Below are 24,756 nucleotides of genomic sequence, written 5' to 3' on the forward strand. Positions count from 1 at the left end.
TACTGGGAATTAATTCATAGGGCAATCTTGCCCTGTTATAAGGCCACAGTTAGCTCATTTAAACTGCGGTACAATCACTGAAATGTTCTTATATTCATACATGTTAGAGGTTCACCTGAACCTCAATTAAGGATTTCTGCTTCTTTACTAAAACAACAAAGCATTGTAAAAGTATTTTCCAGTTGCCATCAGGTTAAGAGTGTATTTTCACCTTAAATTAGTTATCAGAATTCCGCTTTTCTTACAAATTATCTTTTACTCTGAAAACTGTTTGATGTCCTTTAGACATACAGCACTGCATCCGATCATCGGGATGTCTGAGCATTTTATCCTAATTAGAAGATCTTTTTGTTATTATTGAATATTAACAGATGAAAAGATGACCATTTAAATAGTTTTTCTAGAATGATTCTGAAATGGGCATGGAAATCTACATTAACTGAGAATGCCGGAGCGGCGAATGACTCCTGCACACCTGAAGATTACCTGGGAAATGAGAAAGCCTCAGTCACTTCTTCCATCTCGAAAACCAAAAAAAGTAACCCAACAGATGAAGTTGTGTATTACAATCGCTCAACGACCAATTACATTACTATATCTGACATCTGATGGCTAGTGATTGGCCCAAATATGGAGGAGATCTTTACACATGAGCATTTGATAGGTTGGTGATTGCAGATTGATTTATATTTTAATCCAATATTCAAGTTCTGCATGTTATGAAACATAAATCTATAAGAGCTGAATACATCATTACGTCTGAACATGTCAATGCCGGTTATAACAACTTGGGGCGGCACGGTGGCACAGTGGTTAACACTGCTGCCTCACAGCACCAGGGACCCGGGTTCGATTTCCGGCTTGGGTCACCGTTTGTGTGGAGTTTGCACATTCTCCCTGTGTCTACGTGGGTGCTCCGGTTTCCTTCCACAGTCCAAAGATGTGCGGGTTAAGTGGATTTGCCATGCTAAATTTGCCCTCGGTGTCAGGGGGACTAGCTAGGGTAAATGCATGGGGTTATGGGGATAGGGCCTGGGTGGGATTGTGGTCGGTGCAGATTCGATGGGCCGAATGGGCTCCTTCTGCACTGTAAGATTCTATGTCTAACTTTTGTTGATTTGTGCCAGAATAATTTCATTTTGTTAATGTGGCCCTTTTTTATTTGAAACATGAGCAAATGCGTACAAATGTTTAAGTCAAAGTTTGAGTTTAAAATACAGATCTAGTAAAGCCCCTTGGCTCACTGAAAGACTTCCAGGGCAGAATTTTCTTTTTTGGTTTGGGACCCCAACATTTGTGTTGGGAGCAGTAACCCCACACTGATTTCTGCAGAATTGGCCATTTAGTGGACAGAAAGCACATTTGCCATCCAATGAAGGGTGGTGGGCAAGTTCCTGCAGCTGGAAGATCAGGGACCCTCCAGCAATGACACATCAGCAGCTCCATCGCTCAAGGAGGGAGCTACCGATACTTGTAAAGAGAGAAGATAAAGTAAAAAAAAAGTTAAAGTAAAAAAAACTGTTGTTGAAAGGCCACAGATGCCTGGCCATGGAGGGGCAAACCCTCCCAATAGGTGGCCAAGCCCTCCAAGAGATGGCCAGTAGCTGCAGTTGTGATCTGACAGCCACGAAGGAAAAGAGATGGTTCCTTGACAGGATGAAACGTGGGCGCACCGCCCCACCATTCTCCCCAACCCCCAGCTCTACCAGCCGCCTCATGTTTCAGCTGCTGTGCCTGGCAACTGGAAAATTACATTTTGCGCAGGATAGATATGATGCTGTCACTTGTATCTTTTTGTTGCTCCTAATTTACAGTGTAATTTACAGTAGCACAAAAATAAAGTTTTGGTTCTTCATAGAGTTCAGTTAGCACAATTCAAATAAATGCACCTAATTTTCAAAGATGTGCAACCTCACCCCCACCCACCTCATCCCTCCTTAAGTCACCCACTGGATTCTATGAGCCATCCCCCAGTGTGTTCTACAACATACAGCATGTCGTTTGGAACTTTTACTTGAGGTTCAAACAAGTAGATTAAAAAAAAAATTTGATTTACAAAAAAAATGTTTAGTCCATTAAAACAAATGAATACTTTCACAGCAATTCCTGGTGTAATAACTTCATGCGCCAGAGCTCTGGAGGGGCGGCGGGGGGGGAATAGGTCTCCCCGGGAAAAGCATTACATTTACGAAGCAAAGGCTATAATTGTTTTCCTAAGGATATGAGATATAGAGATAGAGCATTCTTCATTCCACTTTCCACAATTAAACATGCCTGCTGCTGACCAGGGCCATCAGTCCCTGAACAAAAACCTCAGGGAACAACTAAACTAATTCCATTGTGTTTGTGCAATGATGTGATGAGGTGAAGTTGAGAGTGACTGGTGTAGGGGGAGGGGTAAAGGATAAATGAGGCAGCTGGTTGGCACAGGGGTTACCACTAATTAAGGTCATGGAGCTGCAGCCAAATATTAACAATAACCCCTGCCAGGTTCATGTCACTGTTGCTTGATTTGCATGATCATAATTCGAAACTTGACATACTCATCTCCCCCCACGCCCCCCGCCCCCCCCCACCACCACAAAATACTGGCAGCCAGAAATCTGTGTTTTGTAATACTACCCCATGTATAATGCAAGTTGATAATCGTATGTAGAATAATCCCCAACTATCTGGCAGACTCAAGAATAGAAGACTTTACAAGCTCTGGAAAATTCAGATAACACAGTTTTTCCATAATGAAACACATGTCACAATCACAAAACAACTCAAGGAATGTAGCAAATGCCAACTAACAAACTGATTATTCAACAATTCCTGGAAATTGATCAAAAAGGCTGCAGGCCTTTTATCGTTATTAGAAACAAGTGAGTGACAAGTATGAGTCTATACCAAAGGTTGCACAAGAATAGAAAGTCCCAGAGGTGTTACTGCACTGAGTTTTGAAGATGGCACGATTAGCTAACAAGGTGGATGACAAAGCATATGGGATTCTGGGTATTATGAATAGAAGAATAGGGCCAGTTGTACTGTGGGCTGTAGGTGGAATCCAACCTGTGCAATGTTGCACCTTCTGAAATGCACACCAGATCCTTTGCGCAGAGTTTTTGTCTTTTCACATAGGAGTCAAGTTCGCAATGTATTTTGTGAGCTGCGATTGCATTCATGGGCGCGAGAAGGAATGGTCAGAAGGCCCACTTTGGTCCTCCAGCACGACAACCCAACTCCCATTGCTTAAAGACCTCCTGAGCCTCACCCCCACCCACTCCATGCCTCCTCAAGTCACCCATACCACTTCCATTTGTTCTCACCCGCCCCCCCATGCCCTTGCAGATTGCCCATGCCCCCTCAACCCCCCCCAATGCCCCCAAGATCCCTCACACCACATCCATGCGCACCCCACTCCCCCATGCCACTCATCAGCGGGTACAATGCACACTCCTCAGGAGCTAAGCAATAGCGATGGAAATTAGTTTAAAATTTAAAAAAATTAAACCTCTAACAATTTAACAAAAACCCAAATTCAGAAGCACCATGCCTGGAAAGAAAAGAAATCTAGTCAAGTGCAAAAAGAAAATATTATCCTTTACAGAACCACAGAAGTGTTACAGTACTGGAGGTGATCATTTGGCCCTTCATATCTATGCTGACTCTCTGAATGAGCAATTTGCTGAGTACTCGTGAATCCTTTTTGCATTCTTTTTAATGCCTTCACATCTTTTCTAACGTGTGATGCACAGAACTGAGTGAAATACTCCATTTAAAGTTAAACCAGTGTTTTATACAGATGTAGCATAAACGCCTTGCTTTTGTACTCTGCCCTATTAATAAAGTATAGGATATTATTTGATTTATCAACTTTTGGGCTTGTAAACAAACAATAAGCAACATCAAAGTCACATTCTGTTATTACAGCCTGCTATTATAAAGTTTCAATAAATAGACATCACTGTTTTGAAACCCAGCCAAACATTCATAATGGTTACGTTGTCATAACAAAATCTTCCAGCTACATTGCTCAAATGTGACAGAACAGAATGGTGTTGCATTTCTATTTCAGGGCACACAAGCAGAAAGGCATAGAAATTTCCATGCCACCTGGAAGCAGTCAATTACACCAGCAGCCCAGAGTCAACACTGTTGCTGTCACTTCACAGCTCCCAGTAAACTCTAAAAATACCCACCACTAAGGAAGATGAGAACTGTTGCTGTCACTTCACAGCTCCCAGTAAACTCTAAAAATACCCACCACTAAGGAAGATGAGAACTGTTGCTGTCACTTCACAGCTCCCAGTAAACTCTAAAAATACCCACCACTAAGGAAGATGAGAAAGACAGCCCAGATGCAGTCTCTCGAGACTGCCCCAAACAGACAAGACTTCTCAAGCCCACCCCAGAACAGGCAGACTTCTCAAATCCTTGCACAAGAGTGAGTGGACAGCGCCCTGACAACAACCAAGTCAGGCAAAGCAGCAAGAGTTGATAGGATTTATCCAGAAAGGTTTCCCGCCCATTTCTTGAGTGAGCTGACTTTTGATAATTTACACCATTCTGCACAATACAAGGGCCGCCAGAAGAATCATGCAAGTGGGGGAGGGGGAGTCTAATCCCGCTGGAGAGGCAGCAGAGTGCACAGGGGCCTTTGGGCATGCGCCTATCTCCCAGTATAATGAGAGAACAAGGAACAAAGAAAATTACAGCGCAGGAACAGGCCCTTCAGCCCTCCATGCCTGCACCGACCATGCTACCCGACTTAACTAAAACCCCCTACCCTTCCGGGGATCATATCCCTCTATTCCCATCCTATTCATGTATTTGTCAAGACGCCCCTTAAAAAGTCACTATCATATCTGCTTCCACTACCCCCCCCGATAACGAGTTCCAGGCACCCACCACCCTCTGTGTAAAACATCTGCCTCGTACATCGATAGATTGATAGATATGCCACCCCTCCCCACACCCCCCCTATCGCCAGCCTCCCGATGGCTGGCCCCACATCAGCCCTTACCTCCCGATGCAGAATTCCCCCCCTAACCCTCCACTTTTACCACATACCCCTACCCTGGGTCTGACTCTGCCCCATCCGGCCAAATCCCCAAGAGGCCCCCTTCCTGCAGACTCACCCCCTTGGCACTGCCCAATGGGCACTGCCAGTGTGCCCAACTGGCAGTGCCAGTCTGGCACTGCCCAAGGTGCACTGCCCCCCCCCCCTCCCTTCTAAAAGGATTTAAATTAGGAAATTAGTATTTAATTCAGCTTTGCAGCGTTCCCCATCGACTTCTAATCTTTTTCCCAATGGGGTTGTGGGAAATGACTGATCACTTTAACCCAAAAACTGGGAATGATTTGACAGGCAGTAAAGATCAGAGGTCATGTACTGCCATTAGTTAGCTTTTGCCTATTTTCAGCCAGCTTGCCTACCTCTTGCAATCTCCTCCAGCTGCCCAACACCTCAGATATTGGTGCTTCTCTAATTTAAGCTTCTTGAACTCTCTGATTTTAAATTGTTTCACCACTGGTAGCTGCTCCTTCAGCTGCCTAGGCCCTAAGTTCTAGAATTCTGTCCCTAACCCTCTTCATTTCTTTAAGATGCTGCTTAAAACCACTCTGAACGGCACAGTGGCTAGCATTGCTGCCTCACAGTGCCAGGGACCCAGGTTCAATTCCAGCATCGGGTCACTGAATGTGTGGAGTTTGCACATTCTCCTCGTGTCTGCATGGGTTTCCTCCGGGTGCTCTGGTTTCCTCCCACACTCCAAAGATGTGAGGGTTAGGGTGACTGGCCATGCTAAATTGACCCTAGTATCAGGGGAATTAGCAGGATAAATATGTGGGGTTACAGGGATGGGGCCTGGGTGGGATTGTGGCCGGTGCAGACTCAATGGGCCTCGTGGCCTCCTTCTGCACTGTAGGGATTCTATGATTCTCTTACCTAGCTTTTGGTCTCCTGTGTGACATTTCCTCATGTGGCTCAGTGTCAAATTATGCTTTGCAATGCTCCTGTGAAGCACCTTGGGGCATTTTATTGCACTACCATTGTTAAAGGTGCGATTATAAATACAGGTTGTTGTTCTTGCAGTGCCCAATACAGGTGTGGTACAATCATTCTGATATGAAGGAAGTACAAACCTTAATGACAAATTCTGATCAGGTGGCAGACAAGGAGGTTCATTCCCAATCCCTTGTGCAGAGGGAGTAAGTACAAAGAGGAGTTTGATTTTTAAAGAAATGATGTATACCACATTTGAGGTTCGGGTCAACTGGAAGATCATTTTCAGACGCTATTAAAGGTCAAGATAACCTGACTAATATAACATTCAGACATCATGAGAGAGTCTGGAACGTCTGTGGTCACACTAACCTGTCCATGACTAATATTCATGGTCATTCAAGTCGTAAATAAAAATATAAGCCACCACTCTCAAGTGGGTTTCAGCCACCACAACTGTAACTGGTTAAGCAACATGCAAAGGAATTGATATAATTTTGCAACATAACATTCTAACCTATGACATCTTAATTTCTCTTTCTTTTTGTTTATAACCTTAATCAAATGATACCCACAACCCAAGTCAGTTCACCTTTCCAGCAGCTGAGATTAGGCTAAGTGACTGACTGAAATGGATTAATTGCTATGTCTGTCCTTGTTCCGTCTATTGCTGAAACAAAAAGACATGGTCTGAGAATTAGGAGAGTATAACCGACCTTTGATCAGAACAAAAAAAAACCGTTAATCTTTTTTTCACTTTGTGCCAGAATCTCAGCAGCAATTTTACTGCAAATAAACTCTGGGTTAGCAGTATGACCATTTAAATTGGACTTTTAAAATGGAGAGGTATTAAAAAAAAGGCTGCTCTGTATCCATAGGTCAGCTCTGTGTACTCCTTCACTTCATGGAAAAGTGCTCCACACAGCAAAAACATTCTGCAGAATCAAACCAAAATTGAATGCAAGTAATCAATGCGACTTCAGTTTAAATTCACTAGGGCAGTGCGCAAAGTTTACGGCCACAGTGTAAAGCCTAAGGCTTCAAAACAACATAAGCGAAGGAGAGGTAGGGGTTGCATGTGCAGTATATATTGGAAAGCATTGAAGCTAGAAGCAATAAGTTGAATTTTCAGCAAAACGTGTCAGCTCCCCTGCCTGCATCTTCAAATTACTATCCGGATGTTAGAGCAAGCCCCTGTCAGATAACATTAAAGTAGAAGAACTCTTTGCAAGACAATTTGCATGATTATTGCTTATGGCTAGGGAACTATACCTAGTGCCAGGTGTAAATCACATACCTTCAGTTGTCAGTGGATTTAATAAAGACTCTTTATTCACCTCCCAACAAACTGCCCGAGAGCCAGTTGTGGTATAGATTCCTTTGTGCTTTGGTCCTAGTCTCTTCTTGTTTTAGGCCTCATGCTTCAAGGTAAATACGTCAAACTCAGGCTCATTACTGTCAGGATTTAGTCAACAACTATACATTGGCCTGTCAAAATTGCATGTTGGGGCCAGTCAGTAATGCACCATTTGGAAATTCCCAGACACTAGCAATGTACAGGTATGCAAATTTGCCCAAGAAAGTGACTTTTCACCCCCAATTCCCAAGTTTTAACATTCTCAAAAGATAATGTTAAAAATATTCTCATCAATTCTAAGCTCAAAAAGGACGGATATATTTTTAGTGAAAAAGGTGAATCAGTTGTCTAGAGGAACATTCACAGTTTAAAAAAAACAAAACTTTGTCGTGAGGGATTAACTATATAACAGGGTGAAGTAAAACAGAGCTGACCCAAAAGTGATTTTACACAAAAGCCTATGCAACATGTACTACCTTGACTACCCAAGTACATCAGCCTTTAATTAAAAAGGCCTTTGCAAATATAAACTCTGCTTCATGCTATGGCAGATGCATGTTGTTTTTTGAACTCACCCAATAAATGTGACAATTTAACATTTGTTTTACTTTTTTGGGAGGACAAATCAGATCTGTTTAATGTTTGGATTAAAGCGTTGCAGGTTTCAGCATTAAATTACAAACAGCATTACAAATCTGAGTTTCTATGAGTTCTTCTATGAGTTCTGAAGTATAATGGATACTGCTTCTCAGAGCAAAGTATATGGTCTAAGTCACATGGACTGGTGACTAAAAAGGACAAATTATTTTCACTCTTTACAACATTTTTCAATCGACCATCCCAATTACTGCTCATGGCTAAAATCCCTGGTCATGAAGAGCTAAATTATCCATCTCTCCCAGATGTGAAGCCGACTGAAAATCTAACAACACTCCTTCAATGTCCCACTCTAATCGCCTCCAAATGACTCACCATATTACGGAGAATAAGGACAGAAACACAATCTCTGTTGTTTTCATGGTACTTTCATGCCAGGGGCCGACTGAGAACTTTATCACTATCTCAGTCGCTGGGATATTTATTTTAATTTTAACTGTGCAATCAATTTTCACCAAACAACGGTGCTCTGGAATTTCACAATTTATTTCTCATGTCAGGCCTACTTCATTTGGGGGGGGGGGCGGTAAGGTGGTGGTGGCTGACAACTGCATTATTCTTCATCAAAGTTGGACAGCTAGATTCCGACACCAGTCTGCTTAGTCTGCCGAGCTATACCTTACGTTGCTCGTTATAACTAAACAATAAATCGAGGCTAAAGACTCCAAAAGGAATGAAACTAATGGTTTAATGTATCTGGAAAATGGATCCAATTATGAAACCAAGCAGAAATGAAGATTAAAGAACAAGCCTCCAGAAGTGCAGGACCAGATAGGTATGGGGTCTTGTGGCAGGGAGAGATGGGTGGGGGTCCTGATGACAAGGCCAGGCGGGGAGTGAACATCCAGGGTGCAGCACCCAATCTAGAAAGAAGGCCAATGATGTAGGGGGCCTCCCAACATTCCACCCCTGAGGTTTGAGCAGGTGATGTGCTGGGCTTCTTCCCCCCCCCCCCCCCCCCCCCCCTCCCCCCTCCCCCCCTCCCCACCTCTTCCCACCCACTTCCTAAACTCCTCCCTTAAGTGGTCAATAGCAGACAATTCAGGATATAAATTGGGGCGATGACGGACAGCCCATCCTGCTCCTGTAAAACTGAAAACAGGTCTGGTGCAGGAAGGACACTCAGAATTTTAGGAGTCCCCCACCTGTAAACCAACCAATGGGAGGCCATAACATTCTACACTTGATGTAACTGGTCACACTCGTTCCCACCAAGGTTTCTGGTGGTGGAAGCTGATCAAGAGGGTGTTCTGGAAATTCCTAAATGGTGCACTAGCATTGAGATATATTCAAGCATTGCTGCTTGAAAAAGAAAGGTGAACAATTAGCTCAGCACTCCCAGCAACATAACCTGAAATGTCATTGAGGACTAATTAGTTTGACAGCTTTTACATTGCATCATTTCTAATTATAAACTTACGAAACACTTCAAAAACATTAACTATCAAAACTAGGATCACGTTATTTCTTCACTTAATTAGTTTTGAGGTCTGCCTCTAATCATCTTCAACGCTATAGGTGTATAGAGGTTTTAAACAACCCTTAACCCTCTGCCTTAAAATTTTTCTTATAAAACAACTGACCACCAAATTAAAATCAACACCAAAATGAACTGGTGAATTAAGACCATAAGACATAGGAGCAGAATTAGGCCAATTACAATTTTTACAGTGCGATTAGGAAAGCAAAAGTTGAATTTTGAGCTCGTAGCTAGCAGTTCAAGTGATTTATGTATGAAGAACCATTGTTCACAGAGTATTACATCACTGAATCAAGGTTCGGTCAGTACTTGATTTGCTGCCAAAGACAACTTCAAATTTGGAATTTTAATAATTATGCCAACAGCAAACATTAATCAAAAATGACACAGCAGCCAAAACAGCTTCAGGGGCGGGAGTGAAATGAGATCAAACATCTTTGACCAGATAGCAGAACTATGAGAATCGCAATTCATTTCTCTTCTTTTAAGGTTCCCTGGATTTGCTCTCTAACTTGGCAGCCAGTTCTCAGTCTGTTTCCAATTGAGTACTTCACCCTGGCCATTATCGACCCCATGTAGCTCTACTGGCTAACCTGCACCAAATCTAAGTGCCCCTCATCCCAGCACTCCTCCCTGCCCCCTTGTAATGCCTTTCTCATGTTAGCCTCCAGATTGGCTTTCCACTTAGAAGCCCGGAAAGGACAAGCAGAATTCGCCCAAGTGAGGAAACTGTTGGGGGTGATGCAGAACTTGTAATCTGATGGGAGTTGAAATCACCTCCCTCTTAAGCTACTGGAGAAACTTGTTCCTCAATTTTGAACATTTTGCAACTTAGCTTGGATCAACAACAGAACTCTACCAAATCAGTCACCCAAGGGCCCTCACTGTACGAGAAAATTGTCTGAACCATTGAGTCAAGTCAATTCTGGTTCATTATTCCACTTATCCGAACTGTCACACAAATGTGGGGTTCTTAGTTAAACATTTACATTTGGTGATATGTCACATTAAGCTACTAGATCTATTCAAAGTGAATTGAACACAAAATGCTGAGTCACAACTAGGATAGCTCCAAGGATCCAAGAGTTCAGCGCATGCAAAACAAGAAAACAAAATAAATAAAAGTTCACTTGAATGCCAATAATGCTTTTTGCAGTTTGTATTGCGTGACAGTTGAATGATGGGTGTGCACCAGTTCAGAATTCCAGCACCTATTTTACAGCAATATTCAACTGGCAAATGCTCAATGATCACTCAAGCAGAAACAAAACTGGACAAATTTAAATGAATATCTCCAGACTACTGTGCTAGCAATTCCACTGCCTGCAGTGTTAATTCTGAAAACTTCCACAAACTGTTGTTGCAAACCATTGTGATTCATACTTAATGGAATAGATTTAAGCAATTACAATCTTACAGTAGTACAGTGGTTAGCACTGCTGCTTCACAGCGCCAGGGACCCGGGTTCGATTCCCGACTAGGGTCACTGTCTGTGTGGAGTTTGTATGTTCTCCCCGTGTCTGCGTGCGTTTCCTCCGGGTGCTCTGGTTTCCCCCCACATTCTGAAAGACGTGCTGGTTAGGTGCATTGACGCGAACAGATGCCGGACTGTGGCGACTAGGGGAATTTCACAGTAACTTCATTGCAGTGTTAATGTAAGCCTTACTTGTGACTAATAAATAAACGTTAAATCTTCTGAACATTGTTCCTGGACTAAGGAAGTATACTGTACGTAGTGTTTCACTTTCATTATTTTAGAAGAACAGATATAAGGCACAAAGGAGTTAGGAGACGAATTAGATAATGCGAGGTGAAATAGCTGAGACTGTCACAATAGAAAAAGCCAGCTAATCAAAGAAGAAGAAAAAACAAATTTGGGATAATGGTCCCACAAATAAAGTTTCATTTATATTTGCAATCCAGTTACAACTCCTCTCTGGCAGATGTTTTTAAAAGAAAGCCCACAATATCTCAGTAACATTCAGTATACATCACAGATGTGGATTTACGTACACATAATGTAGAAAAAAAGACCCCCAAAAAAGTAAAATTTAATTTCTTTGCAATTGAACTCTCGGGCACGATAAAGAATTTGATTGTGCAGGTTTCATGTTGCTGTTCTCATGAAAAGACTGGCCAAAGGCAAGCTGTATCAAACACTGCATTGAAAGGGGCTTATTTCAGCTCAGAACTGTTCTATTTATGGTTTCTCTACCATGGATGAATGCACATTGTGAAGTCATTATTTGGCTGGACGACAACTGTTTACATATCTCACAAAGGTGTCTCATAACAGCAATTGTTGGACCCATAAATTACACTTTGGGGAAAAAAGAAAAAGGTTATTGTTTAGTTGCTTTGTGCAAAACCATAATAAATCTCTGCTCCTGATAATCATTCTTTTTTTTTAAAATTGTGCAATTTTCCAGCACTGGGTAACTGCCTATGTACTTCACTACCTTTTCTGTTGAGTGATGCATTCCTTTCTCCTTTCCAAATGGACCATATACAACATGAAAAAGTACAGCTGAAAACATGGCAACTAACCGAATGACTAAAAACGTTCAGTTCTGGTGATTTCTTCTTGTTTGGAGAAAATTTGCTGGAATATGGATCCAATGACACTTTCTAATCAGGCAGGTGGTCGGGGGTTCTTGGAAAGAAAGCTAAAACAAAATCTCAAATTTTCCACCAATGACAAGAAAAGGAAAAGTAAAATCAGGCATTGTGCTGACTGCATCTGTTACAATTAAATATGCTTTATTTTACTAAGCTCTTGTGTAATCAGAAGCTGTTGAGTGTCTGGGCATTCTGCTGTCACCTTTGAGCATTGAACTCTGCGCTGAATTATTTGTTCATATGATGTATTGACGAGAAGGCATCAAAGCTGCCACAGATATATTCAACATCATCATCTTCATGTCTGGTGCTTAAATGCCAACTTACCTACTACATCTAGCTGATATGTATGATTTATGGACCCATAGAGATTTTCTATCACACACGTATAGTTCCCTTTGTCAGATGGAACGGCACTTTCCATAATAAGGCTCCAGTGCTGAGGACGAATCTGCCGGAAACAGAATGAGGTTTGATTCAGAGAGCCATAATTACACAGAATTTTAACCCCGCAAAAAGTCTGCATTTTATTCAGATTTCCTGTGCAACTGAGTTTATGTTATCCAAGGTGATCGTTTTTTGCTTCAACCTATACCTCAGTCTGACCTCAAGGAATATGTTTCTGGAAGCATTGGATGCATGGATAATACATTTTTCGAAGATCAAGTAATTTCAGCCCAATGGACTCCAACAGAAGGTGATGCAACAGACCAGAGTACCCACTGTGTAGTGGTGATACTCTTCTTCAGTTGCTTGTCCTAGTCCTTATTATAGAGCTTTTATGTTAACACCACTAGTTGGTTGGAAATGATCACATTTATCTTACTACCCTCCTTTTTCTTTAGACTAACTGAAATACATTTGTAGCCTACGGGAGAAATCAGGAGAATTTTTATTTCATCTTAAGAGTTGGCATAGTAACAGTATAAATTCTACACCAACTGGGTATATACCTTGTGTGTGTGCGTGACTCAAATACAAATGTGCACAATTAAAATTATTCTCGTGCTATTGTATCGTATCGAAGGTTACACAATAGTCAACGTAGAGACAGTGCTAATTTGAAAAGGTGGGGATGGTGTTCGGCATGCCAATTATGATTTTAAATAGGTTTAAAATAGGGCACAGGTACAGGAGCTGGACTTGAAGTAATTAAGAGTAGAATATCTTATAGTGACAAAGCATATGATGTGCATGGGTAGAAAGCACTGTGACAGAACAGTATACCTATACACTGGGGAGAGAGCTTCACTGTACACCAGTGCATCATGATTGTAGATAGCATAATCCATGTTAAAGCAGCACATTATATATGTTCATACTGTTGAAATGATGGAAATTTGACAAAATAGGCAGGTCTGTGTGCTTTATTTCATAAAGTTTTCAAACAAATGCGCTGCCTGAGAGGGTGGTAGAGGCAGGTTGGCTCACATCCTTTAAAGAGTACGTGGATGAACACTTAGCACATCATAACATTCAAGACTATGTTTCCAAAGACTGCCATTAGCACCTCTTAACCATTCCCCTTGCTTTTGTGGCCATGACTCATCTTTCATTCCCTCACCCTACAGTATAGAAATCCCCCACTTTCTATGCCTTTTAGATTTGACAAAGGGTCATCTGGACTTGAAACGTCAGCCCTTTTCTTTTCTCTCCTTACAGATGCTGCCAGACCTGCTGAGATTTACAAGATTTTCTCTTTTGATAAGATTAAAAGCTGTGGGCCAAGTGCTGGCAAATGGGATTAGGTGGGAATTCAGGGTGTTTCTCGTGTGCCGTTGCAGATCCGATGGGCCAAAGAGCCTCTGCTGCACTGAATGATCCTATTTTATGAAAACAGAAGCCAACATTTCTGACCAATTTTCAAAACAAAAGGTGGGAGTTAAATTGTCAATGTGACCAGCACAGATTAACTGATCAGGAAATCAGTAAGAAAAAGGGCGCTTTGTTCCGGATACAAATTGAATTACACACGGTCAAGACTGTAACAGATTACACACCCAGATTACACATCCAGTTTTGCATATATTAAATGAAGCACGTAACTGAGTCTGGGAGAAACCTTAGCCGCCTAAAAAAGTCTAGTCAAGACAGCAATGGATAGAAATGGAGTAGGAACAGGCTGGATATCTTTGCACAGTTATTTTAACTGCATGCCCACCTTGTCCAATGGGCAGGGTGGGTTAAAATGCCTCTTCACAAGAGCAGAGTGTTGGGGAAGAGAGCAAACTGTAAAACATTCCGCAGTGACATTCATCCAATAATCAAACCATTCTCGCAGCAAATTCTGACAACGGGCTGGATTTTGCAAGGTTTCCAGCCACACAGAGCCTTGTGCGCTCCCGTTGGTCCTTCTTGTTGTGGAGATGGCTGTCTTTAGTTGCCATGATAGGGAGATGCCGGCATTGGACTGGGGTAAGCACAGTAAGAGTCTCACAACACCAGATTAAAGTCCAACAGGTTTAGTTGGTAGTACAAGCCACAAGTTTTCAGGGCGCTGCTCCTTCATCAGGAGGGGTGGAGGGAGGAAATGCATCATGAATAAACTAAACAGCTAGCATGATGCAGCACGTAAAGCTCACAGTTTTGTTAATTTTGGACGTTGGGTCTGCCTCAGTGGAAAAAAAATTAAAATCAAACAATTGTCCTGAGTCCTATGTCAGACTAAGTACAAGACCACATGGCTACAAAAACAACTCTTACTTTCTGCCATTTCACATTTTGTTGATAAATGTTATGGCAAAAGCATCAGTAGGAGAAGAGAGGCTGAACTTGTGTTTTCCACACAATGTCTCATTCATAGTGTGAGGTCCACTCTGTCAGCTTCTCATTATGTGAAAACAATTTTCGAAGTGTTGAAAGACAGGGACCAAACTGCCACAACTATACTGCGATATCCCCAGAAATGAAAGGTTCCTTTTCATCTTGAATGATTTACTGCGCCAGAGTTTTAGATACCAAATTCCAATTTAGATTCAAATCCATAGGGACTCTGAGAACCAAACACCCTTCTCACACACACAGTTTGAACGAGAAATGCTTCGTACCACTGTTCCCTTCTAACAAAACAGACCAACGTTAGCTTGCACAGGCCAGACTAAACATCTTCTGTGATTGTCTCATCTATAGTAGTTTGACACCTACTGCCCTCCTTTTTTTGATTTATGACTGACTTGACACTTGCTGTTGAGTGACTGGCTCCGTCTTGAACACAGAACACTCGGCAGATGCTGCACTCTGCATCCCAGCAGTCTTAAACTGAAATGTATACTGTAATGCAAATAACCTCCATCTGCTTTTTGTAAATAAAATTTCTTATGTTGTATTGTTTACATTGGTGACATGTGAAAATCTCTAGTGCAGTATTGTTTTCACGAATCCATCTTAATCCAAACAGTTCAGGCACACATAGAAATGTGGTGTGGATCATGAATTCTAATGCTAACAAGTCCACATCATTCAAACAGTATAATCTGGATACTTCACTAAGAGATCCTGGTGGCATAACTACAGTAAACCTCATTTTATATTATTCAAATACAGTAACTTCATTTCATACACTGCACCGTTATTAACATAAACAGAGTGATCACTTCTGACTCTAATAATTGAGAATTGCTATACTTAGAAACATGGGAAAATTTTTAAATGTGGCAGTATCAAAAATAATGTCAACAGATCAGTTGCCCTTGGCTTGAATGGGATGGAAAGCAAAGGAAAGTTTATTTATTTAGTGTCACATGTAAGCTTACATTAACACTGCAATGAAGTTACTGTGAAAGTAAGTGAGGCATTGTGAAATTGGGCAGGGTGCAAAGAGGCAGTTGATCCGTTACTGCCAGCTTTCTGCCCCCAATGAAAATTACCTCAACTGTCTTGCAGTGACAATATTAGTCAGAGGCCCAGTGGGTTCAGCTCCATTTGTAGGCCAGCTCCTGCAATAATCAGGTCCTGGGCTGTACTTCAGCCCAGTTTGGTTAGGGGGACCTTGCATTTGCTTTCAGTAACTTGATGCTCAAAAGGGTCAAAAACAAAAATCAAACTCATTGGGAATGATGTTTATCTTCAGAAGATGCAAAGCTGGGGGGCTGTGAGGAGGATGCAGAGATGCATCAGTGTGATTTGGACAAGCTGAGGGAATGGATAGATGCAGTATAATGAGGATAAACCTGAGGTTGGCCACTTCGTAGCAAAAATAGGAAGGCAGATTATTATCTGAATGGCTTTAAATTGAGAAAGGGAAATGTGCAATGAGACCTGGGTGTCCTCGTACACCAGTCACGAAAGGTAAGCACGCAGGTGCAGCAGACGGTAAAGGTGGTAAATGATATGTTGGCCTTCATTTAGTATTAGAGTACAGGAACCGGTTTGTCTTGCTGCAATTATACAGGGCCTTGGTGAGACCACACCTGGAATATTGTACGCAGTTTTGGGCTCCTTATCCGAGGATGTTCTAGCCATGGAAATGAATAGGGTTGGGGAAGCATTTTCTGATCAGGGCCAGTGTGATCTCCTGGACTCGTTTCGATCGCCTCAGGGGGTCGGAGAGGAATTTCCCAGATTTTTTTCCCCCATATTGGCCCTGGGGTTTTCACTCTGGGTTTTCGCCTCTCCCTGGAGATCACATGGTCTGGAATGGGGGGGTGGGGGTGAGTTAATAGGTTGTGATGAACAAAGCATCGTAGCTGTGAGGGACAGCTCGGTGGATAGGATATTAGGATGTAGATAGGCTGGAAAATTGGGCGGGGATCCTGGATTCAGGATTCAATCCTGGACCGGGGAGCGGCGCAGGCTTGGAGGGCCGAAGGGCCTGTTCCTGTGCTGTATTGTTCTTTGTTTATAGAGAGAGTGCATCGAAGGTTTACCAGACTGATTCCTGGGATGGCAGGACTGACGTACGAGGAGAGATTGGAGTCGGTTAGGATTGTATTCACTGGAGTTCAGAAGAATGAGGCTGTGATCTCATAGAAACCTATAAAATTCTAACAGGACTAGACAGGGTAGGTGCAGGATGTCCCCGATGGTGGGGTTGTCCAGAACAAGGGGTTATACTCTAAAGATATGGGATGGAAAATTTAGGATTGAGAAAGGGAGAAATTTCTTTACACAAAGAATGATAAGCCTGTGGAATTCGCTACCACAGAAAGTAGTTGAGGCCAAAACATTGTATATTCTCAAAGAGTTTGATATAGTTCTTGGGGAGAAAGGGATCAAAGGATATGGGGGGGGGAGGGGGGGGAAGGCGGGAACAGGCTATTGAGTTGGACACTCAGCCCTGATCATAACGAAAGGTAATGGAGCAGCCTCGAAGAGCCAACTGGCCTACTCCTGTTCCTATTTTCTATGTTTCTCACCAAAACGGGTACAAAGACAGAAAAGCAGCTACATAACTGTTCACTCTTGTCAACTTCAACTAAATTCCTCTGATGGGCTGGTGCAGGCCTGGCCTTATTTTGTGCTAACAGTTGAAACACTCTGGTTTTCATTTACTATAGCCAATTCTTTAGGTGGGAAACAGGCGACCAGCTCTAACAAAGGTTTCCAATCCCTCCAACATGCTCCCATCCTCATCTGAAATACCGTTTGGCTCATCTTTGGCTGTCTGGATCTCATCATACCATATCAGACTCGCCCCATCACTCCTGTGCATGCCGCCCTACATTTGCTCTCGTTTCTACAAATCAGCTCTCGTTGACAACATTCACATTTTCATCCTTGTGCTCTAATCCTTCTGTGGCCTATCCCCGCCTATTTAGCATTTCTCGGGGCACTTGTGCATCCTCCTTCATTTCACCGCATCACTGGCAGCCATGCCTTCAGCCACCTAGGTCCCACACACTCGGAAACATCTCCTCCAGAACTCTGAGCGAATCCCCGGGGGGGGGGGGGGGGGGGGGGTACACCCAATAAAGAAACTTGGGTTACTTTATCTACATTAAACGGCCCTTTCCAACTGTAAGTTGCTATTGTACCCAGATCAAAAATCAGCACAACTGTCTACTTTAGTTAACTAGCAAAGAGCTACGAATGCAAGTATAAATCTGTACTGCTTCTGCCAAGTGTAACAATCATTGCACCGAATCCCACCAAGTCACATCCACCACAAACCACTGCCAACGTACAATATTCCCAGATGGTTTGTGGCAAAATATATGTTGCTGTCTTAATTTTCATGATTTTGTTCTGCCCACTGAGCCGCATTAGATGCTAGGTTACAGAGATCCTTCAGGGAAATGGAAGGCTGGTTATTCATTTTTCAATTTGCTGTATATTTACACAAGTTGTGTTTTTATGAACTGGAGAAATAAACCGTTACCTTGTATGAACCCATTCGATATTCTGGTTTGAACTCTCGGCCGTTTTTTAACCATCGCATAGTTGGCTTTGGGTTGCCTGCTGCTGGACAGCGGAACTTTACCGTGTTGGCTGCAGGGACCGCATGCAGCTGTTTTTCCATCTTATTAGGTTGCGTCCAGTATGGGGGACCTGTTTCAAACAAGCACCACAGTGTATTAAACACAACTTAGAACCACATCATCTTGTAGCAGATGCACGTCATTCAAGTCAGGCAGATGGGTGGTAGTGATGCTGTTAGTTGGCCAGGGTGAAAGGAGAGTTAGTCAAGCAGGTCCAAAACAAACGATACTGTTAGGGGTTACAAGCTTCAAGAATGAATCGGGATGCTAGGTTTGGGAATGAGGTTTTGTTTAAATTTTATTAGCAAGTGGCAGGGACCAAAATCCAGTGTTCTTTTGCAGCCCAATTGCCTGCCACACAGACCTGGGCCAAAGACAGAACTTGAGGAAACATGAGCAGAGGATGTGTGCGAGGCCAGGAGCAGCAAGAATAATCATATCTCTGCAACAGCCTTATTACAAAAAGGATTGAAGTTCAGGCTACGTGATGCATGGAAACAACGAGACAAGGGCACACTTTGCATGTTTGGACATTTATACATTGGACGCCAAATTGTCCACTTTGGGCAGGAGCACTAACCGCCCGTTTAAAAATCTGCTGGGAAATTGAATCGGATAAGATAACAGGCATCCAAGATCTCTGTCAGATTGTCTTGATGGGTTGCCTGCCTTTCCATCGAGGCAGGCAGTTAGAAGTTGAAAATATCCCCCTCCCCACCCCCATCCCCTCTGCCAACTCCTGCCGCAACCGCCAAAGATGATCAGAATCAACAGGATGTGACTTTAATACAGTCTGGTATTACAAATCAGCCTACAAAATTAAACTAGCCGAGTTCCTTGAAGTTCATCAAGCAAGAACATTTCGGTACTTCTATTAACATTATTTTTGCAATAAAGGCCAAAGAATTAATGAACAAGTAATTTACTAATTAGACTTGAGCAAAGCCAGGAAAGTAATTTTTCTTCTGCCAGAAGGGAAGCAATGGCATGTTACTTGTTTCAAGTGTTGTTTTTTTCCCCCCTCTACATCTGTGGGAATAAAGCGTGTATATAAAAAAAAGATACTCTAAAAAGTTTTTCTAGGAGAAGCAAACCTCAAGGTACAAAACGGCATTAATTTCTTTTGGAAGAAAACTATTTTCCATTGATGTGCACATTTCAAGCAGTTTGAAACCAGATTCTACAGATGTGCCAAGACTGCACATGCTCCAGAGTAATGAGGAATGCATTCAAAATACAGACCTGGAAACGGGCTGCAAACTCAATACCTCCAAAAACACAAATAAATGAACTCCTAACACTAGAAGTCTTAAACATCTAGACATCTTTTGTAAAAGTAATGCAAGTCACATTTTACTTTTACTCATTTTACCTTTTGAACTCCCTGCACATTTCTGGGCTTTAGGAATCCTTTTTTTTATTACAATGCATATGTTGCACAGCCTCGTAATTCATTTTTTATTCAACAACTTCAGTGTAACTCTCCGACAAAAAAAAAATGCCCTCATTATCGTTCATGATTTGCAAAATGGAGGAAAATTCAGAAGAGAACCCAAGTATGTCTTAATCTTTAGAAATCGAAAATGTAGTTTGTTTGTACATTTGTTTTAATTTATGTGAAACCCCATTTCTAACTGCAACCTGAACTTCCTGAAATAAATCAAACTAATGTGGAATTAAAAAAAAATAATTGGCTTAAACTTGACCTTATTCCATTTCCTTTTTGGGCCTCTTCCTACACTCCCTTACAATAATGATGGTTTCCATTCTACAGTATTGGCAATGAAGCCAGACTAGACCGCCATCATAAATGGCCCAAAAGTTTGATTTTTTTTCTGATTTATATCTTCCACGGCTTTTGCTTTGCTCTGAGGGAACTCAGCAAAAATCCTCAAAGGACAGCAGTAACGCAAGACACTACTAGTTAACCATTTTGAAGACAACTCGAGCACAGACCTCTATTTAATATTCTTGTAACTGTTCAAAGTACTGAAAAGCTGACAAACAATTTAAGCCAATGTGATTATAGACCATCTAGCTTCAATCGTAGCTATTGAAGAAAATAGTAACGATCAGAATTTGTGATCCTGTAACATGTTAAGAGGCCAGATGTGAAACCTCTGATTGTTGGAAATGACTTGAATGATTACACATCAGAAATTTGTTCTTATTTTCGTAGATTGTAATCTTTAATTTGATGTTGAGTTGTGTACGACCATTTTGACTTCCAACCTCAGAACAGTTCAACAGAATATGTGCACTCATGCTATCCTTGACAATACCTTGTAAGTGACTTATGGAGTCACACAAGTTACATTATGCACTTGAGATGAAGTGCCTTACAAAACTGTGCTGACTCCAACTACTGTACGTATATATTAAATATTATTTTTGTTCTCCTTCTTCACAGATTTACCGTTTAAATACATTGTCCGGAATTCTGCCACCTCACCCACGACTGGGATTTTCCAGTCCTGCTACAATAAATGGAGTTTTGGCTGAAATCCAAATTCCCCGTTCTCGCTGACAGTGGCGGCGGGGTGTACGAGATTGGAGGATTCCGGCCATTGTTCATATTAACTTTGCACAACAAAAGCTACTAAGTGTCTCTAATTTTTAAATTGTTAACTGGTCAGTAATTCGTCTAAACTACTCCATATTTCCTCTTAGTTTCTCTTTTTATAAGTTTTCCCCTTGTAACATTTGACCATATCTAATCAATAATTACTGAAGGCTTCTCTAAACAAAGCTGCTGAAACCAAATTATGAAATAAGAAATATATGTCAATTTAAGACATGAAAGTGTCAAGTTAATCGAACACTTCATCTAACATTTGATCTCTTTGTCCTTTTTGCTTTTGGTCTTTCTCCCACCTTACCTCCTGTTCAAGTGTGGATGGCAGGTCAGGAACACATTCTCATATAACTGCAAATACCATTCATGCAATGACCAGAACCACACAAGTTGCGAAAAAGCAGCATGCAGAGGCTGTCTCTCGGACTTGCCTCCCATCCATGTGTTCCTGATGCTGGAGGAGGCAGGGAAAGGTATCTTTCCTCCAGTCCATACTTCTCTATTTTCAATTAGTATTGATCAAAGAGGTATGGTTCTCAAAAAGAAACTTTATCATTTACATTACTGAATGAAGACCATAAATCGAGATCAAATAGCCAAACAGTTCATAGAAGCTTTACAGAAAAAAGTCAATTTCTTTCAAGACAAAATTAAGACGTATTAATACTTTATTAGTGGAACTCTCCTATATGAGAAATGGGTGTTGACTGGTGAGTAAACACAACATAAAGGTTAAGTCATTAAGAATACACCAAGGCTTCAATTTTCTTTCAATCAATTACTACCTTCTGGCTCAAGGGTTAACTACAAAAGGGTGCATAACCAGCAAAATGTGGAACAGTGAAACCCACTGCATTGCTTCAGTGGAAATTTAAACATACATTTTTTGGATAAAGGAGTGCCATGAATTTGTTTCAAATGTCTTCTTACTGGGAACAATACCTGAAGAACATGTACAGTATTGGAATGTGAATGACTACTCATATGTAAATGTCTGAATTAAATTATACAAACTTGTATTCCAGTGACTGGAACTGCATTTTTACTTGGCATATCCAATTTTGGATCAAGTTGACACAGAGGAGATAAACTGGTTTGGGATAATTCAGCTCCCAAGACACGCAAGCTGTTGCTTCATTTTTACAAAGTTTGTTGCCACGAGTATTCGGAAAGTAAAGCCTTTGAAGAGTAGTATGGTTACCTCTTGCTTGTCCCTTTCTGGATAATACCAGTTGACTCCTGGATTTCTCCTCTTAAGCAAACTAAAAGTGTTGGGAATTGCTCACATGAAGCAAAACATTTACAAAAATAGGTCAGTGTACAAACTCACTGTGCCACCAGCCTGCTCTTTTGCACAAGGTATAGAATCACAGAATCCCTACAGTGCAGAAGAGGCCATTCGGTCCACCAAGTCTGCACCGACTCTCTGACAGGGTAACTTACCCAAGCCCTATCCCCGTAACCCCACACATTTTCCATGGCTAATCCATCTAATCTATACATCTCTGGACACTAAGGGTCAATTTAGCATGGCCAAACCACCTAACCTGCACATCTTTGGACTGTGGGAGGAAACCAGAAGACCCGGAGGAAACCCTCGCAGACATAAAGACAGTCACCCAAGGATGGAATTGAACCCGAGTCCTTGGCGCTGTGAGGCAGCAGTGCTAACCACTGAGCCACCCCATATATATAATATCAATATTTTATTTTAAAAAACAAAAGTGACATTTGCTGTGTTTAAATTCCATTCTCGCTCTAGCCAGTCTGCTTAAACTCTTACAACTAACAATGATGATAGCGTGCATTCAGCGACTATTACCTCATGTTCGATTCCATCACCCAACAACAAACGAGAACTTAGTTGAAATACTCTGTGCATTCTTTCCTTTGAAAAGTAAATAAGCTAATATACACATTAGGTAACTCCACTGAAGCTGCAACAGTACAGTTCCAATTTCAAACTGATGACATTTTTCCAGGAAGACCTATTTGCTAAATGACTTGCTACATATTGCTATTATTTTAGGATTTCTTTTATATTTTTCTTATTGAGATGAGTAATAGAAGATAGCAGGGAAATACATTTTATTGAAACAACAAAGCACTCTATCACTGAATAGGGGCGTGTTACCTCACCACATGGGGAGAGGGGGAAAATCCTAAGAACACTGGGCTATAATTGTGAATCACTGGACGGCAAAGCAAACAGAGCAGTAGATCAACTCACAAAGGTCTCTGGTCTGACAAGATCTCTTTGGAAGAAAAAGATGAGGGCAAGGGAAAAATAGAACTGCATAATTTTTCTAAATGAAGGATGTGAGGAAAATATAAATAAAAGTATTTCAATGATAATTTACAAAAAACCTGAAGTAGCTGCAATGGTATTAATTTGCGTTGCTAAATTGTGTTTTATTTTAGAAGGCCAGTTGATAAAATATATGATACTGGAACTGATATTTACTCAGCTTTACAACTATTTACAGAGTGAAACATTACAAGCATAGACATTCTAACTTAAACTCACCCCAGTTTTAGCAAATATCTCCTTTATACTCTTTAAAATAAACAATAAACAAATAAAGTAAACTAGTTAATAAACTAGTGAAGGACAGCCCATTAAAGGGAAACTGTAACAAAGGACAAAACCTTAAAGGAAACTTCTCCAATTAAATCATCCCCCAGGCCAATGTTGCACTTTAGCCCCTGCGACACCCACTAGTGGAGGCTTCTAGCATACAGGTGGACACCACATGCTTCCTCTCCAGAAATACCTAGGCGCGAATGTAGCCACAGAATAGGGGCAGACTCTCAGGTCTAACAACCACCTCAATGGATCCCTGCCTGGGCCTGTTAACGGTCACTCTGACTAGGCCCAGAGCGCACCCAGAGGAGATCCACAATCTGCCCACCACCCTCCACACCAGGCAACCAAATATCAGGAGCGTGGGCCTGGTGTACAACTAGAATTTGAGGAGCAAACCCTTCAAAATATTAAAAAGGGGCTGCAACCGCTGACAATCTATGTCAACATGAAACATGGGCACTTCAAGGCTGCAGAAAACACAGGCAGTCTAGGGGTCCGTGAACCATCTTACCCCATGAGTGCACAGGATTGCTGTGTACAACGCCCTCCATGCCTAATCCCCGACAGTTATAGAGAGGACTCCCATATAGAGAGCCCTCCACTGAGGGCCCCTCGCCAACTCCAGATGGCGGGATGGAATGAAATGGTGTGTCCGGGTGGTTGAGGAGGGTGAGAAAGCGAAGGGCGTGCAGCAGTAGCCCGAAAAGGAAAGCCCTCCATGTAGAATGGAAAGGCACAGAGAGAGTGTCTTCTTTATTTGTACTTTCGCGAAACCCCAGTTAATGCCCCCTGCCTGTATAATTAAACACAATGAATATACAATCAATAGGTTTGAATTCTGGTTCAGAGGTCAAACTCATTTTGAAGATGGCCAATGGGTGCTAAAATCTATCAGTTAGTTAGGCAAACCAAATTATGGATAACAGAAGGATTATATTTTTCTACAAAATCTAAATGTGTCGGTAAGGTAGTGAGAGATATGTTCAGTGAAATGGTTGCCCAGTTTATGCTGGACTGTTCCCAGATGCTCTGTCAGTAGGTGATTACTGTGCACTGTCTACTTTAAACACTAATAT

General features: G+C 41.8%; 1 protein-coding gene across 7 annotated transcripts in view; it reads right to left on the bottom strand.

Annotated features, from left to right (window-relative positions):
* LOC144500437 (fibroblast growth factor receptor 2-like) overlaps nt 1–24,756 on the bottom strand; it is a 96,676-nt gene that overhangs the window by 38,036 nt on the left and 33,884 nt on the right. For all 7 annotated transcript variants that reach the window (XM_078223338.1, XM_078223337.1, XM_078223336.1 and 4 more), the window contains 2 exons: nt 18,419–18,588; nt 12,430–12,553 (listed from right to left, as the gene is read on the bottom strand). In XM_078223338.1, the coding sequence (XP_078079464.1) occupies nt 12,430–12,553; nt 18,419–18,588 (294 nt within the window). The remainder of the gene's footprint in view (nt 1–12,429; nt 12,554–18,418; nt 18,589–24,756) is intronic.

The sequence above is a fragment of the Mustelus asterias genome, chromosome 11 (genome assembly GCF_964213995.1).
Source record: "Mustelus asterias chromosome 11, sMusAst1.hap1.1, whole genome shotgun sequence".
In the NCBI taxonomy this organism is placed as follows: domain Eukaryota; kingdom Metazoa; phylum Chordata; class Chondrichthyes; order Carcharhiniformes; family Triakidae; genus Mustelus; species Mustelus asterias.